The sequence below is a fragment of the Octodon degus genome, unplaced genomic scaffold, assembly GCF_000260255.1.
Source record: "Octodon degus isolate 3935 unplaced genomic scaffold, OctDeg1.0 scaffold00233, whole genome shotgun sequence".
Classification (NCBI taxonomy): domain Eukaryota; kingdom Metazoa; phylum Chordata; class Mammalia; order Rodentia; family Octodontidae; genus Octodon; species Octodon degus.
Window position 1 is genome coordinate 1,011,966 of NW_004524809.1, and position 15,894 is coordinate 1,027,859.

The window sequence follows — 15,894 nt, forward strand, 5'->3', positions numbered from 1 at the left end:
AATAGGATAATAGGATGATAGTGGACTAAAGGGCCTGCTTAGACAGAACACAGCGGGCTAGGATTAAGTCCCTGGTTTGCCCTGCCAGCCCCACCCCCAAGGTGCATTGAGACAGCGATTGAGACTAGGTGCGGTGGCACACGTCTATAATCCCAGTGCTTGGGAGGCTGAAAACAGGAGGATCACTATAAGTCTGATCTGCATAGTTAGACTCTGTACTAAATACATTAAAAAAAAGTAATGAGTTCCAATTATTAAGAAAGTTGATTATACATAGAAAGTTTGGATCTGAAATTTTGTATATTGATTTGTCCAATTGTTTGTTTGTTTGTTTGTTTGTGTGAGATAAGATCTCCCTAGTAGTTCAGGCTGGTTTTGAACTGTGTAGCCCAGGCTAGCCTCAAACTCATGGTAATCCTCCTTTGGCCTCCTACATGCTGAGATTATAAGTATGTGCCACCATACCCAGGTTTCTTATGGTTCTTATTTACATTTAAAACCTAGATACTTGTTAAAAGAATACAAGACAGTGACAGGCATGCTGACACATACCTATAATCCAGGCATTTGAGAGGCTGAGACAGGAGAATTGCTGTGAGTTTCAGAACAGCTGAGCTACATGGAGAGACCCTGTCTCCAAAAGAAAAAAAGGAGAGGGGCATACAAGACAGATATTTACCTAGAGAGTAATGTAGTGAGCTGTCCGGTGTACTGGCTCTGCACTTGGTAGGTGGGCAGTGTTTAGGTATAGCGTTCTTAAAGAAAGTGTTTTTCTGAGACAGGGTCTCTCAAATACATAGTTCAGGCTGGCCTTGAACTCACTATGTGGCCCAGGCTAGCCTCTAACTGGCAATCCTCCTGCTTCAGCCTCCTGAGTGCTGGGGTTACAGGCATGTACTACCACACCTAGCATGGGATTTTTTTTTTTTAGATTTTTATTAAGGAAGGCAGCCTAGTCTCATCTGTGTTGCTTAATTTTGCCTCAGTGGTTTCCAGGTAAAATCAAATGGTGGCTTGATAGACTATCTTTTAGCAGCTTGAGGCATTTCAAATGCACTGACAGTATGCTTTTGGCTTGCATCACTATTCCCACTGAACGAGCAGTGACAGCTAGGTTGTATTGACACACCTGATTCACGCCAGCAGTCTGAGAGTGAGTTAGATACTCGGTTTCCCAAAGGGGAGGCTCCCAGTGTGGGTGTGGCATCAGCGTTTGTGTGATTTTTATGTTTTCTTTTCACCAGGAAAAAATACCTATCTAATTACATTTGTCTGTCCGGGAGTACCCATAACAGAAGACCTGTCTGTATGACTTTAAATAGAAGCCAGAAGCCTGAATGTTTATAAAATTTAAAGCACTTGCATAAACATTGTCGTTTGTTTTTTTCCCCTCAGATCGATAAAAGCCCAGAAGGACAGTTCACTCAGCTCATGACACTGCCCAAAACCTTACAGCAGCAAATAAATCGCCTCATGGACCCTCCTGGGAAGAACAGGGACGTGGAGGAGACCCTACTGCAGGTCGCACACGACCCGGACTGTGGCGACGTGGTCCGCCTAGGTACGGCTAGGGACGCCGGAGGAGGTGAAAGCAGCCTCATGTTGCAGCTGAGATCCCTATTTATTCTTTTTTGGCTGTCAAGGTCAAGAGAAAAATGGCCTCCAGGATGAAGAAAAACACTAACAGTTTGGGGCTTTCCAAATCACACGACTCACTTGTTTAAAGTAAAATGATCACTAGGCATGGTGATACATATGTCTGATTACAGCACTGAAGAGGCTGAGGCAGGAGGATCACTGTGAGTTCAAGTCCAGCCTGGGATAATAGACCCTGCCTCAAAAAACAAACTGGCTAGGGAGATAGCTCAGTGGCATACGTGCCTGTCTGACTAGGCCTAGGTCCCAAGTTCGATCCCCAGCCCTGCATGCCTTGGTGGCCCCAGAATTGGATGTAGTGGTATACGCCTGTAATCCCAGCACTGGGGAGGTTGAGACAGGAGGATCAAGACCAGCCTGGGGGGTTAAAAAAGTGATCACAGGATCTTGCTATATAGTTCAGTCTGGTCTTGAACTCAAGTGACCTCCTGCTTCAGCCTCCTAAGTCCTGGGATAACAGGTATGTGTCACCATGCCTAACCACTGCTGTGTTTTAAGGGGCTGTCCCGTTGTCTCCCACTAAAGTGTCTTCTCCATGTGTTTTCAGAGTAAACTTTCTCCTAGATCAGAACATTGGCGTTTTTTTCACCTGTAGGGATTGAGAAGCAGGGGCAGGTTTAAATTCCTAAAGTGAGCTTTGCAGGTCACTGCCCCCTTGGCTGAGTTGAGGTGACCAAGGCCCCGAGCACATCCATCATGTTCCTGTGCTCATGTGGCGATCACCCAGGGCCCGGGACTACAGCACTCCATGTGTCCATGTGCCTGTGGCAAGGGACAGCTCCACTGCCAGCCCCTTTGGGTGACTGGTTTGGGGTCTTAGTTCTCATGGCTGCCATCAGCTTTGGACTCATTATCCCTTTTGGTTCTTCCCCACAGGGCTTTCAGCCATCGTGCGACCTTCTAGTATAAGACAGAGCGCCAAAGGCATCGTTACTGCTGGTAAGAGTCACAGCCCCACACGCAGCCCACCTGCTGACTGTCATGCATAATGTGTGTGGTCTGTGTCATTTGGGTCGTACAGCAGGGAAATCAGGTGATGTGCAGGCAGTGTCGAGGCAGCCTGACACTGTGGTTGTGTGAGGGCAGCATCTGAAGAACTGATGTGTGGACTTTCCCTCCTATTTTGTTTTTAACAGTGTCACAGATCACATGTACACAACAGTGAAAGATGGCGATACACCATCACACACACACACACACACATATACCGGGACAGCTGATTGCAGTCCTCGTGCATCATTTGTGTTTGCTCTGCCTCTTCCCCAAATCCCTCTGCTTTACAGCTCAGGCCCCATCTGTCAGTGCTAGATTAGAGTCCACTCCCGTGCCTCCCTCACCACCCATCCGTCAAGTCCATCTTCCTGTTCTTACAGCTTCTGCTAAGTCTGCATTCAGCATTTTAGCATCGCTCTGGGCCATGTTGTGTACTTCTCCAGCCCTATAGTGGACACTGTTGTTCCCTCTCCCCTTTGGGGGCACTCTGCTTCCTGTACCCTGTGTCTATTACTTTTTCGTTTTTGCAGTACTGGGGACTGAACAAGGCTGCGCTCTGTGTGCCCCAAGCTCACAGTCCTCCAGCCTCAGCCTCCTGAGTGGCTGGGATTCCAACTGTGTGTCGCCAATGCTGGGATTGTCATTTGAATTGGTACAAGCTGTCATTTGGGGAAGCAATGAGCCAGTAATTCTTTGAGAAAGTGTGCGTCTCAGATGTTAATTTGAAGACCTGCATGTCTGAAAAATCTTTTTCTGCTCTCACACAAAATTGATCACTGAGCTGACAAATCATTTTCCCATGAATTCCAGAATCACTGCTGCAGTTGCCCTCTCACTTTCAGCACTGTCGTCGAAGTCCAGAGCCATTCTAAATCTTAACCCTTTGTATTTTGTTTCTGGAAATTTGTTCAGTCTTCATTTTTCCCCCAGAGCTCTGTAATCTCAGTGATACAGTTTGTTGTCTGTTTTTGTTTTACTGGGAAATCTCTGCCCTTTCAGTTTTCTTTTTCTCTCTCTCCTTTCTCTTTCTCTGTCTATCTGTTTTTGTCTTTCTGTCATTCATTCATTCATTCATTCATTCATTCATTCATTCATTTGAAACAGGATCTCTATGTAGTCCAGGCTGGAGTTGAACTCACCGTGTAGCCTAGGCTGGCCTTGAATTCCAGGAAATCTTACTCAACCTCCCATGTGCTGGCGTTACAGGCATATACCACCATATCCACCTTGGTCTTTCAGTTTCAAAACTCAACATATAAGAATACTGTTTAAGAGAATCTCTCTCTCTCTCTCTCTCTCTCTCTCTCTCTCTCTCTCTCTCTCTCTTTTGAGACAGGATCTCACTTTGTAGCTCAGGCTGACCTCAAACTTGCAGTCCTCCTCCTGCCTCAGTCTCCCAAGTACTGGGATCACAGGTGTGTACTGTGGGGAAGACAAGGCACAGATCCTGCCCAAAACGGCTTGACCACTTGCCAAACTTTGCCCTCAGATTGCGACGATCTGGAGCTGGTGCACTGGCCCTTCAGAGAGTCTCCTAACAGAGCCACCTGGGCAGTTGGCCACAAAGCACAGTGTTGTTCACCCTCCTGGATCTTTGAAAAGACCCAGCTGAGACTGAGGTGTACTTATAGTGGATCTGGCCAGGAAGCTATGTCCTCCACTTAGGTACCCACCCTGCACTTCCAGTTCCCATGATCCTTTCATCTGCTCCTGCTGCAGCAGAGGTGTGCTGTCCACTTGGAATCCAGGTTGGACCTTTAGTTCTAGCACGGTTGCTGCTTCCTGCCACAATCCTCCTGAGGGGAAGTTATCTCAATTCTAGGCTTCCCAGACTATATAGATTATTGTTTTTACTTGTGATGATGGTGTGCTTATGGGGCTTTTCTTTAAAAACTTTTCTTGCCAAGATACAAAATGATCTGACAACTTTTACAGATAAAATAATACAATGTCTGGGATTTGCTTCTGAATAAAACCTAGTGGAAAGAAGTGGGTGAGGCTTGTATAACACGGGGTTGTCTGAGCTCATAGGCTGTTGAAGCTGGCTGTGCATGTGAAGGGAATGCATTATACGATTCTCTGTTTTATAAAGGTTGGATTTTTTTCTCTAATACAATGCTCAGAAGGTTTGTCATCATCATCATCCAGACCTCAGTGCCTCCAAGCTGAGAAGAATTTTGTCCTCTTCCCACACCTCCCTCCCCATGGCCAGCAGAGGGCAGTGGGCTGCAGCATGTGCAGCCCAGATGTCCCAGTGGTCCCGGCCCGGCTGCACTGTGCCACAGGAGACTGGGGGGCAAAAGCGAGACCCGCTCTGCGGTTGCAAGCACCCTGGCTGTTCTGTTTCTGTGGGCATGAGCTGGGCATGAGGTAGGCATGCAGACCGCCAAGCATCGTGCCATGGCAGAGACAAGCGCCCACACCAGATCTTAACTCCTGGGAGCTGTTGGGCAGGTTCCCTCATTTTCCTGAATTTTAATTTCATAGAATAATTACGCTTCCCCTCCAGTGCGAGAATTACATCTTGAGGCATGTCAAAGCACCTGGCTCCATGATGGTGCTCTCTGTGGGTATCAGCCTCTCTCACATCATCCTGCTTCTGGCACCTTCACCCATCTCCAGCTGAAGTAAGGAGCCCAGATGATGCTGCTTGGCGTTCACCTGTGTCTCGCCGCAGTTCTCCTGCTCCATCTCCTGGCCATAGTCTCGTTGTTTCTCACATCCACTAGGCTCTTGTCCCCCTAAGTCTTCAAGTTCTTCAGGTGTTTGGCATGCTGATCCATCCCAGGATGAGAACTTCAGGGCATACTTGGTTTCATTTTGTTCTGTTTCTTGAGACACACTCAGTCTGCAGTTCAGGCTGGGTTGGAACTCACTGTGTGGCCCAGACTAGCCTCAAACTCATGGCACACATCCCCACTCTCCTGTCAGCCTCCTGAATGCTGGGATGACAGGCATGCACCACCATGCCTGGCTTGGCTTTATTTTGTTCCTCTGTAGCCATCACCCTTCTTCGAGCACAACTCCCTACACATAGCAGATGGAAAAGAAAAGACCATCTTCTCGTCAGCCTCGGGTATACCCTACCTGGGACCTGCATGTGCATTCTGAACTTCAGTGAACCTCACTCCAAATCTCACTCTGCTCCCAGCAAAGATGGGAAGCAGGTATCTCTCCCAGGTTATGCATCCTCATAAACAATGCTGGAAAAGACTCTGTCCTTATTAGTTCCCTTGAAATTTCCCGGCATGGCATCACATGCACCTATGTTCAAACGAGAGCGCAGAAATGAGACTGCTGAAATGTTTCCAGAGCTGTATGCTGTGCCCTTCTACTTTGCCCTGGGCGTTCCTTTAGGAACTAAAATGGACGTTTCTTAGGCCAGGCTGTTAGTAGCATCTCATGAGTCTCATCTAATAGCAGAGTGAGCACCAAAGCCCACACTTGGGGCAGTCAGAACCACGCTTATGGTGGCAGCTAATGGCATGTGTCCCTTTTAAGCTGATTGCAAAATGCTGTCCAAATACAGTGCTACTTCCTAAGCTCTTAAGAAGTTTCTTGCCTGACTAGAGAGAGGTGTGAGTGTGCTACTGCAGGGACAGATGTGAAGTGGGTCATCAGTGGCCAGGTACAGAGAGATTGCAAAAAGACTACAGGACTTTCCCCACCTGGGCTGTGGTGGAGGGTCCCAGCTGGATTTGGGAGAGAAAGGAAGAGGGGCCAGGTCAGGCCTGACCCCCAGGGCCCTGGCGTGGGAATGGTGGGGGATGAGGAGTCCAGATTTTGAAATCTTTGTTTTTCTCTACCTCACTTTCTAGCCAATCAGAATTAACTCCGGGGGAAGACACCTGTTTACTCTCTGACTTCAAAGGACTTGACTGAATCACCCAGACAGGTCTTGTCTTGTGTAGAAAGGTTCTGGCCTGCCTCAGCCGAGCCTCCCCACCCTGTCCTGAGGCCTGGTAGAATAGGTTGTCCTCTTCCTGTTTCTGAGTTCTTATGGATACAGTGTCTTGTTTTTCTACCTTCCTGTTTAATAATATTAAAGATTTTTCTAGTGAAGTACTTACCACCAAAACTGGAAGCTCTTACAGTAAGTGATACATATGCCCAGAGGAGCCTTTTTGTGTGAGATGTCTGACTCTGCTGGAAACTAAGTGAAGAGTGTTTGAGGGCTCTCAGATATTCTCTCTGAAGACTGAAAATCTTGCAGGCAGAAACTTCTCACTGTCGGGTCACAGCTCTGCCTCACCGAGTGGTGATAGAATGGGAGGAAGGTGGTGGTGGTGGTAGTACTTATGGCAGCGATGGTGGTAGCAATAGTGAGAGGACAATGAAATTTCTCTCCCCAGGTTGTCTTCACTCAAAGGTGGCTGATGTGGGTGGGTTCCAAGGATTGTACACTTCCTGAATGACCATCCCTTTCTCTAGAAAGGAAGAGCAAGCTTAACATAGGACCTGTGGACAGTCAGTTCTGAGGGCAGAGACCCTCTTCTGTCCATGCAGACACCCCATCGGGTTGAACGGGAGCCCAGCTCCCACTGAGCCCCACCTGCCTGTTCTCCACTTCCTCTCAGTCTGTGCTCTCTGCATCTCCTGCCCCTCACTGTGTCCGGCAAGGACCACAACTTTGCCAGTGGTGTCAGGAGTAGCACCACTGGCCCACTGTCCTCACACAGGGCTCTGCAAGCACTCAGTCCACCTGCTCCCAGGTAGTGCTGTTGTTTCTGTATCTGGCACGGGTACACTTGTGATTCTGTAGAATGGCCTCCTGGTAGGATCCCGGATGTGGAGTGTGTGACGCGGGAGGACGACCCCACAAGAAGAGCTCCGGTATAGCAGGCTCCTGCCAGACTAAGTGGCCTTTGCATCTCAGGGCTCACATGGCTGAATGCTGACCTCATCTTGAGGTTTTTATCTTAATTTCCTGATAACTCAGGAAACAGTGTCTCTCATGTTTGTTTGGATGTCCTCTTTGGAGAAGTGTCTAGTTTGCTTTTGGCTAATTTTTCTATTGAGTTTTTTTTTTTTTTTTTTTTTTTTTTGTTCTCTCTTGCTGGGGAGGGAACCCAAGGCTGTGTATACTTACCCTGCACTGAGCTCTGGCCTCCAGCCCTGTTCCCATCCCCCCATGTCACCAGCCCTTTCCTTTTTTTTTTTTTTTTTTTTTTTGGCGGAACTGGGGGTTGAACTCAGGCTCTTGCACTTGCCAGGGAAGCACTTATTCCACTGAGCCATCTCCCCAGCCCCCAGCCCTTTCCTTTCAGTAGTACCTTTGGTAAGATTTTCATTTCACCAAGTTCATTTCTCATAATTCCATTTTCATCCATTGTATTCTTCATGGTTTCTAGGTTTTTGTGTTCTATTTAAAAAATGTTTGCCTGTTTCAAATTCACCAAGTCTGAGTCCTCTGTCTTTGTAAAAAATTAGACCATCAAGGCAGGAAGGACCCTTCTGCTCTGGTGGCTCTTAGCACTTCGCAAGTGTGGGAGCCCTGTGAACTCTGCCCACTCCAAGGTTCTCCACGGACAGCAGCTTGCTGTGATCCAGGCAGTTCACCCAGTGCCCCAGCCTAGCTGTTGGCCCCTTGTTAGAGAGCCCCAAAAAGTTCACAGGTTAGGGAGCTGGGCCCAGAGAAGGGGAGGTGCCCTGTCACAGGTGTGCGGGCCAATGGGACCAGACCCCAGCTCAGGACACCTACTGCAGCACTTCTACCAGATGAGTGCCTAGTTGCTCTGGGGCCCAGAGGAGCCATTTGCATCAAAGAGTGGGCTTTGTGGGGATGCTGTCCTGCACTTTGGGTTGACCTTGACCGACAGCCCTTCCCAGAGCCTGGAACTCAGTGTCATCATAGACTGGCATCCACTGTGTTGAACCCCACATTGCAGCACTAAGTTGTGTTTGGGCTTCTGGTTAGCTCCAGGGGTGATTCTAAAGCACCTTATGGCTAGGTGGTAGTGCTTGCCTCCCAGCACTTGGGACTGAGGTAGGAGGATCGCCATGAGTTGAAGACCAACTCGGGCTACATACTGCGTTCAAGGTCAGCATGAAGTGCATAAGGAGAACTTTCTCAAAAAATAAATTTAAATAGGACCTTGTGTATCAGTTCTCAGCCTTTACGTTCACAGGGCACCTCCAAGGAGAAAATGAGCAGGCTACTTCTGGTGACAGGGCTACTCTTCCAAGAGATCTCTGGGGGGGGTGTCTGTCAGTATCACTGTGCCCCTCCCAGGCTCTAGCATAGAACCCTGTATGCGACTCAGGATTTGAATTCATGCTCTTTGGCTGTATACTGAGCTTGCTGCCCTGATCCCTGCCATGAGTGGGATGCATTATATGGTCTCATCTGTCCTGCACACTTCACACCTTTCCTTAACCCTCCTCCCCCAGCCCCTCCCCTGGCTCCACTGCGTCCTTGTGATGCAGGGTAGGGGTACTAGAGCCACCTATTGGAAAGGGGCTCCTTCCATCCAGATGTCAGCTCTGCTGCTGGGTGCTTTGTCAGGTGACGGGGATTCGGAGAGGAGTAGGTTAGGGTCATTTCCTGGGGGACTTGAAGTCCAGACAGCAGACCAGGTGAGATGGCAGGTGCTGGGCTGAGCTGTACTTCCAGGAATCCAACCTGTTGGGGTCACCAGGCGGCTAAGCAGGAAGCTACAGAGCAACGTTCTTGGTAGCACAGTGGCAAGAGTGGTAAGCACCAGTGGCCAGGACACAGGTGCCCACCACAGACAGGCTGTCACATCTCTGTCCTTTTATGAGCAGGACAAGGTTGCCAGTGGGCTTGTGACCCTCAGCATGCATATGACATTGCCACACATCTCCACATCAGAACCTGTCACCACATCAGTTTCAGTAAACCCCAGCCAGCACATCACTGCTCCCCAAAGACAGGTGTGATAGATTGCCAATTGTGACCAACTTGTTATAACCAGGTGAACTGAACTAGAGTGGTGCTAGGTATGGGAGACCCCTGAGAAGTATTGCTGGCAGCGTAAAAGAACTGGAGAAACTGTTGGAACTGCTGGAAGCTGCTGCTTCTCTTGGACTGTCCTGCTGGAGAACCTTGTCGGGCTGGCTTTCCCAGTGAACTTGGTTGTTCTCATCAGAGGAGCTCAGGACTTCACTCTCACTGAGAATAGCTATTGTTCACTTTGGGGAGCTCTGGTCCTCACTTTGAGCATCACTTCCTGGCTCTGGAGGGGAGGTCGGTGCACTGCTCAACCTCTTGAAGAAGCTTGTCGCACTGGCTTTCTTGATGGGAACTCAGCTTTCCTCATCATCAGAGGAGCTTGGGACCTCACAGTTGCTAAGGATGGCTATGGTGCTTTTCAAGGGCGCTCTGGTTCTTACCCAGAGCGTGGCTTCCTGGCACCAGTGTAGATTGCTCAGCCTGCTGGCACAGATCCTTCATCCCACTGGCAGACTTTCTAGCTTCTGCCACTGACCTTTGAGCCTTCTCAGCAGAGATTCGTGAAGCGGGCCCGCGTGAGACATTGTCATGGGCTCTAGGCCTCCAGTTGGACTTGTGGGAGACATTGTTAGGAGCTGTAGGTCTTTATCTGGACTCGTGAGGATATTAGGATTCAGAGGCTGGGTGTGGTGGTGAATGTCTGTAGTCCCAGCACTCAGGAGGCTGAGGCAGGAGGTTCATTGTGAGTCCAGCCTGGGCTACACAGTGAGCTCAAGGTCAGCCTGAACTGCGTAGTGAGACCAAAAAAAAAAAGAAAAAGAAAAAAAGAAAAAAAAAGAAAGAAAGAAAAAAGAAAAGACAAGAGAAAAGAAAAACAAGCAAGGATATTAGGATTTAGGCCTTAGGTGGATTCTTTGGTCTTTATGTGTGTGAACACATTTCCTGCACCTTCGTGTATGATTCTTTGGATGATCCATTATAGTGTCTTTAAAGTGTGTTCTGTATTGTATTGTTCCCCTTTGCAAAACCTCAAACTACAAGTCTCTCATGGACACATCACTGACTCAACTGCATGCCCACCCCATGCCCACCAAGCTCTTACCCTCTTTTTTCTTTTTCAGGCCTGAAGAGATCAGTGATTTATAGTTCACAAAAGCTGCGCAAAATGTGGAAAGGATGGCTGACGAAAACCTGATTTGGCTTGTATATATATATATGTTAGATGAATAAAGTGTTTGATCTTTTTCAACAGAGAAGTAAGTGTTTATTACTTTGACCCAAAGCTTTAATTCAAAGAGACCATGGTCTGTATAATACTTGAATTTATTTTGATGTTTTATTTTTTGAGACAGGGTCTTACTATATAGTCCAAGATGGCCTTAAACTTACTGTGTAGCCCAGGCTGACCTTGAATTCACAACGATCCTCCTGCCTCAGCCCCAAGTGCTTGGGATGACAGGTGTGCAGCAGCACAACAAGCTGATATGTCTTTCTTAGCAGTGTACACATCAGACACCAGATAGAACCCCAATAGATAAGAATGCATCATACCAAAGCAAAGAATCCTGGGTACAGAACCAAGAGCTCCCACCTCCACAAGCCTTAGGGGCTTGCATGTTGTCAGTAAGGGTTCATAGATGTCTTGAGGCGTTTTTTTCTGCAGTTTGCCTTTTAAGTTTCTCCTGGTTACCTGTGAGGGTGTGTGACAGAGTGACCTTGGCAAGGAGCCCTCCCTCCTGTAACAGCCGGGTGTGTTTAGGCTCAGGGCCTCAGGCAGTCTGGCTCATACATACTCCCGACTCCTCACCACCTTCCTGCCTCAGCAGTGTGGGCACCAGTGCAAGGCTGCTCCCCACAGTCAGGAGACATTGGCAACAGTCTGTGGGGCACACATGGGAGGCAGAGGGAGAATTCGTTCCTGAAGCTCCCAGACAAGCAGAAACACTTCCCTCAGTCTTGTCCACCTCCATGGCCTCCGACTAGGACACTCATCCTGAGCCAGAAAATGGCCTGAGGATGGAGCTGGCTGCTCAGCTGCAGATTGCAGGTTATGGTAGGCTCCCAGGTGGAAACCCAGGAAGGGTTAGGAAGCAACCACAGCGCTGCACCCATCTGTCCAGCCGAGCCTCAGGTCCTCTTCTTCCTCCAGCTGTAATTCCATGGCTTGGTGCTCCAGTGCAGGTCCTTGTGATCGTTGGTGACTTTGTACCAAATCTCTGCTTGCTTCAATACTCTTCCAAGATTCCAAAGCCACCCTTACGTCAACAGTAAGTCTGCCACTGCACAGATAGGCTGAAAAGGAAGTGTGTGTCTACAGAAAACCATCACTCTCTGACCCACTTGGCACTCTACGTGGTGTGTGCAGACATTTCCCAAGCACCCAACTGTCAGATGTTGGAAAATTTAACTTTAGCAACCAAACCGCTGCCCTGGTAGTGTGTTGCCAGGAGTGGGCAGACACACGCGCCAGGCCATGAGCAGCCTCCAGTGAGGAGGGAGATGTGGGCAAACTAGGACAACCTCCGAGCAGCTGGGGGACTTTGGCCAAGTTAATTAGTCTCTGGGAGTAGTTTTGCCATCTGTGAAATAGAGTGCAGTTGTAACATTTTTTAACTTGTGCTTTCCTGAGCTGAAGCTGGTTGTGTGAGAAATTGTATTCATTCACTGGTTGTCATTCTTTTGTGTTATGCTTTTTGCATTGCTTTCTTCCTCAGTTAAATTGATTCCCTGTTGCTAACAGGACCAAGTAGGACTCTCAACACCTAATGAAGGCCCTTATAATTGAGCTTTACTGGGGCTGGAGAGATGGCTCAGTGGTCTAAAGCACCTACTTAGAACAAGCTTAGCAAAAGCATCAGGGACCGCGGTTCAATCCCACAGCACCACATGCCAGCCAGCCCTGCCCCCTGGTGGGCTGAGCTGGCCTCTCTCTCTCTCTCTCTCTCTCTCTCTCTCTCTCTCTCTCTCTCTCTCTCAAACAAAAAAAAAAAAAAAAAATAAAAAAAAAAAAATAATAATTGAGCTTTACTTGCTTTGTGTTACTTTTTCTGTCCCGTCACTGATACAGCTCTTATCGCAAAGTAGACGCTTTGCTAAGTATCTCTTTGGTCCATCCCAGAACATTAGCTTCACTTTCTGGATGTGGAGCTGGAGCCTCTGAGGAGTGGGTGCCTGCCTGGGGCTCTAACTTGGGTGAGTAGCATAGCTAGGACAGGTTCATAGGAAAGCTAATTCTGCTGCTGAGCAAGTGGAACTCATAGACCAGGTCCAGAAGGCCAAGAAGCACGTACTTGAGTATGATCCCAAACAAGCCTTTGGGCACCTTGTCTACCCCTTCAGAGCTGGTTTCTGTGCCCATAATAGAGGCATCACCTTATCTTCTGCTGGGTTGGAACCAAATGGGACAACATACATAAAACAGCTGGCTTGGCCATCAGCCCTTAGCACAACTATAGGTGTATCTGCTCTTAGCCCAACTGGTGAGCTCAGCCGGGTAGAGGTGATCCCATGCACCAAAGTCTTGTCAAAAATAGGAACCAGCCTAGGTACATCAAAGAGTAGGAGCTTAGTGTAAGGAACTGGTCTTGGAGCTGTCAGAAGGCTGCTAAACAGAAAAGAGGCTGCCCTGGAAGGAACCGGCAGGCCCACACCTGTCACTGAGCAGCTGCACACACACACCCCGTGCTGGTTGCAAGATACACATTGGGAGCATTGGGCCCACCCCTCCTCAGTGTTTAGATTCTGTTTCTTCTGTGAATGTGAGCTACCATGGTGACTTGCTCTGACAGGAAGCAGTGGGAAAGATGCCATGTGACTACACAGCCAGCAAAGTGGTACCACGTCACCTGGCTCTGGGGTGTTTGTGCCTTGTGAGGGAGTCACTTGGAGCCAAAGGGAATGAGTGTCGGCCCATAGCTAGAATCACCTGCCAGGGGAGGGCATGAGCCACCCTAAGAGTAACTTGTGGTGGCTGACTGCAGAGACACTCCCCAGGGAAGCCTGGCTAGGCCCTCATGGCGCCCCAAGATGGAGGGAGAAGGAGAACAGAAGACATTGCTTGAAGCCCAGATGTCTAGGGAAGATGCACATGTGACATGCTGGCGTATTGCCCCTACTCAGCCAGAGATGCCAGAGGCACTGACTCTACCCACTCTCCCCATGGTAACACCAGTGACTGCTTCTCAACATGATGCAAACAAAGTTCACACAAAAGATGACACTCCCTGCCTCAGAAGAGCAGGTGTGAAGTCCTCCATCATTGTCCCCACGCCAGGTAGCACTGTCCACTGAACGTTGCATAACGGAAAGCAACCCATGGGTAATGGCCGGCCAGCTCCTTGCAGAAGATGTGGGAAGAGGCATCAGGCCTCCGTGGCTGTGCAGGCAAGGAAGGAGGCAAGTGCTCCTTTGGTTTTTATTCTCTTGGTTTCTGGAAACAGGATCTATGTAGTTCAGACAGGCCTTGAACTCACAGCCATCCTCCTGCCTCAGCTTCCCAAGAAGGGGACTGCAGTGCTCTACCATATGTGGCTCTACTCTCAGTTTAAAAACTGGTCATGGCAGATGATTAATATCCAGAATGTGTGAAAACTCAAAAATTACTTCCTCAAAATGAAAACCCAAAATATGAGCAACCAAAATGATAGATACTTCTCAGAAAAAGTACAGGTGGGTGATAAATACATAAAAAAAAATCATTTAGCATTAACTGGCCATTAGAGAAATGCAAATTAAAACAACATTATACCTTACTCCAGAAAGACTGGCCATCAAAAAATCAAATACCCTGGCACCACATGCCGTGCCAGCCCTGCCCCTGAGCACACTGAACTGGTGATGGAGCCCGGGCATGATAGCGCACACCAGTAATCCCCGTACTAGGAAGGCTGAAAACAGGAGGATCACTACAAGTCCAAGCTGTGTAGTGAGACCCTGCACAAAAAAAAAAAATTAAAAATAATAAAAATAAAATAAGTGCTGGTGGGACTTAAGGGAAAAGGAACCCTTCTACACTGTTGGGAATATAAACTAACACAACCGCTGTGGGGGTCAATATGAACGTTCCTCAAAAAACTGAAACTAGGGGCCGGGGAGATGGCTCAGTGGAATAAGTGCTTCCCTGGCAAGCACAAGGGCCTCAGTTCAATTCCTGGTTCCGCAAAAAAAAAAAAAAAAAAAAAAAAAAAAAAAAAAATAGAAATTCCTTTTGACCTAGGCATTCATTCACTCCAGGTCCCTTCCTAGAAGGGGTAAAAATATTGCAGTGACCCATGCAAACCATGTTGATAGTGGCACAACACAGGAAGGCTAAATGTTGGAAGCAGGCTGTATGCCCATCAGTGGAGGAGTGGATAAAGAAAATGTGGTGTTTCCCACAGTGGAGCACTACTCTGCCATGAGGAAGGGTAAGCTTGAGCCATCTAGGAAATGGGATGTGCCGTGAGACCATGATATTAAGTGAAATAAATCAGACACATGAGCTTCAATATAATATGGTTTCTCTTATGAAAAAAACCCAAATGTACATGAAGAGCAAAATAAAAAGATAATAGGAAATAGGAACTAGGGCTTGGCTCTTAAATCAGAAGATGACCAAGAGATGGAGGTAGGAGGGAAGGGATGAAATAGAGATGTGTGTGGACCCATTCCCCATAATGAATGTGATCATTATGTATTGTAAACATGTGCTAATAAAAAACACAAATTTTTTATTAACATGGTGGTATAAGTCCCAGCACTCAGGAGGCTGATACAGGAGGATCACCATGAGGTTTTCATTTTGTTTTGTTTTTTCCCATAATTTTATTGATAAACAAATAGCAATGAGACAGTTTCAAATCAAATTGGTAGGACAGTTTCAATAATAACACATTGCATACATTCTTCCTGGTGGTTAATTGCTGTGCAAGATGCGGACATGATATCCTATTTACAAACACTATTAGAACAAATCACTGTATTCTTTAAGAGAATGTAACTATATATCTATCCTAACCACTTTGAATACACAGATACAAAATGGACATTCATCTGTATCTCCTTTTTTTTGTTAAGTTCCATTATTTGAATATTATTGGTGTGTAAACTCAGCAAAATATTCTAAAAGAGTCCAGTAGCCCGTAATAGTATTGGGTCTTCCACTTGACTGGTGATGTCAGAAATTGTTGACCTGAGTCCCCTACAGCTCAACATAACAGCATGGCTTTACTTCTTATATTTCGTTTTTATACTTTTCTTCTGGATGGTTAAGACCAAGGTAAAGCAGGACCTATGCAACAAGAGTTGTAGCTTTTGGGTCTGAGGTCAGTGAAATCCCCTCAGGATTTATCCTG

At 47.6% G+C, this 15,894-nt stretch overlaps 1 protein-coding gene across 2 annotated transcripts in view; it reads left to right on the forward strand.

The window, feature by feature from the left end:
- The window catches only part of Tamm41 (TAM41 mitochondrial translocator assembly and maintenance homolog), a 57,113-nt gene extending 46,311 nt beyond the window's left edge, over positions 1–10,802 (forward strand). For both annotated transcript variants that reach the window (XM_004645607.2, XM_023705973.1), the window contains exons 6-8: positions 1,396–1,561; positions 2,533–2,595; positions 10,684–10,802. In XM_004645607.2, coding sequence (XP_004645664.1) covers positions 1,396–1,561; positions 2,533–2,595; positions 10,684–10,757 — 303 coding nt within the window. In that variant the 3' untranslated portion in view covers positions 10,758–10,802. The remainder of the gene's footprint in view (positions 1–1,395; positions 1,562–2,532; positions 2,596–10,683) is intronic.
- The last annotated feature ends 5,092 nt before the right edge of the window (positions 10,803–15,894 follow it).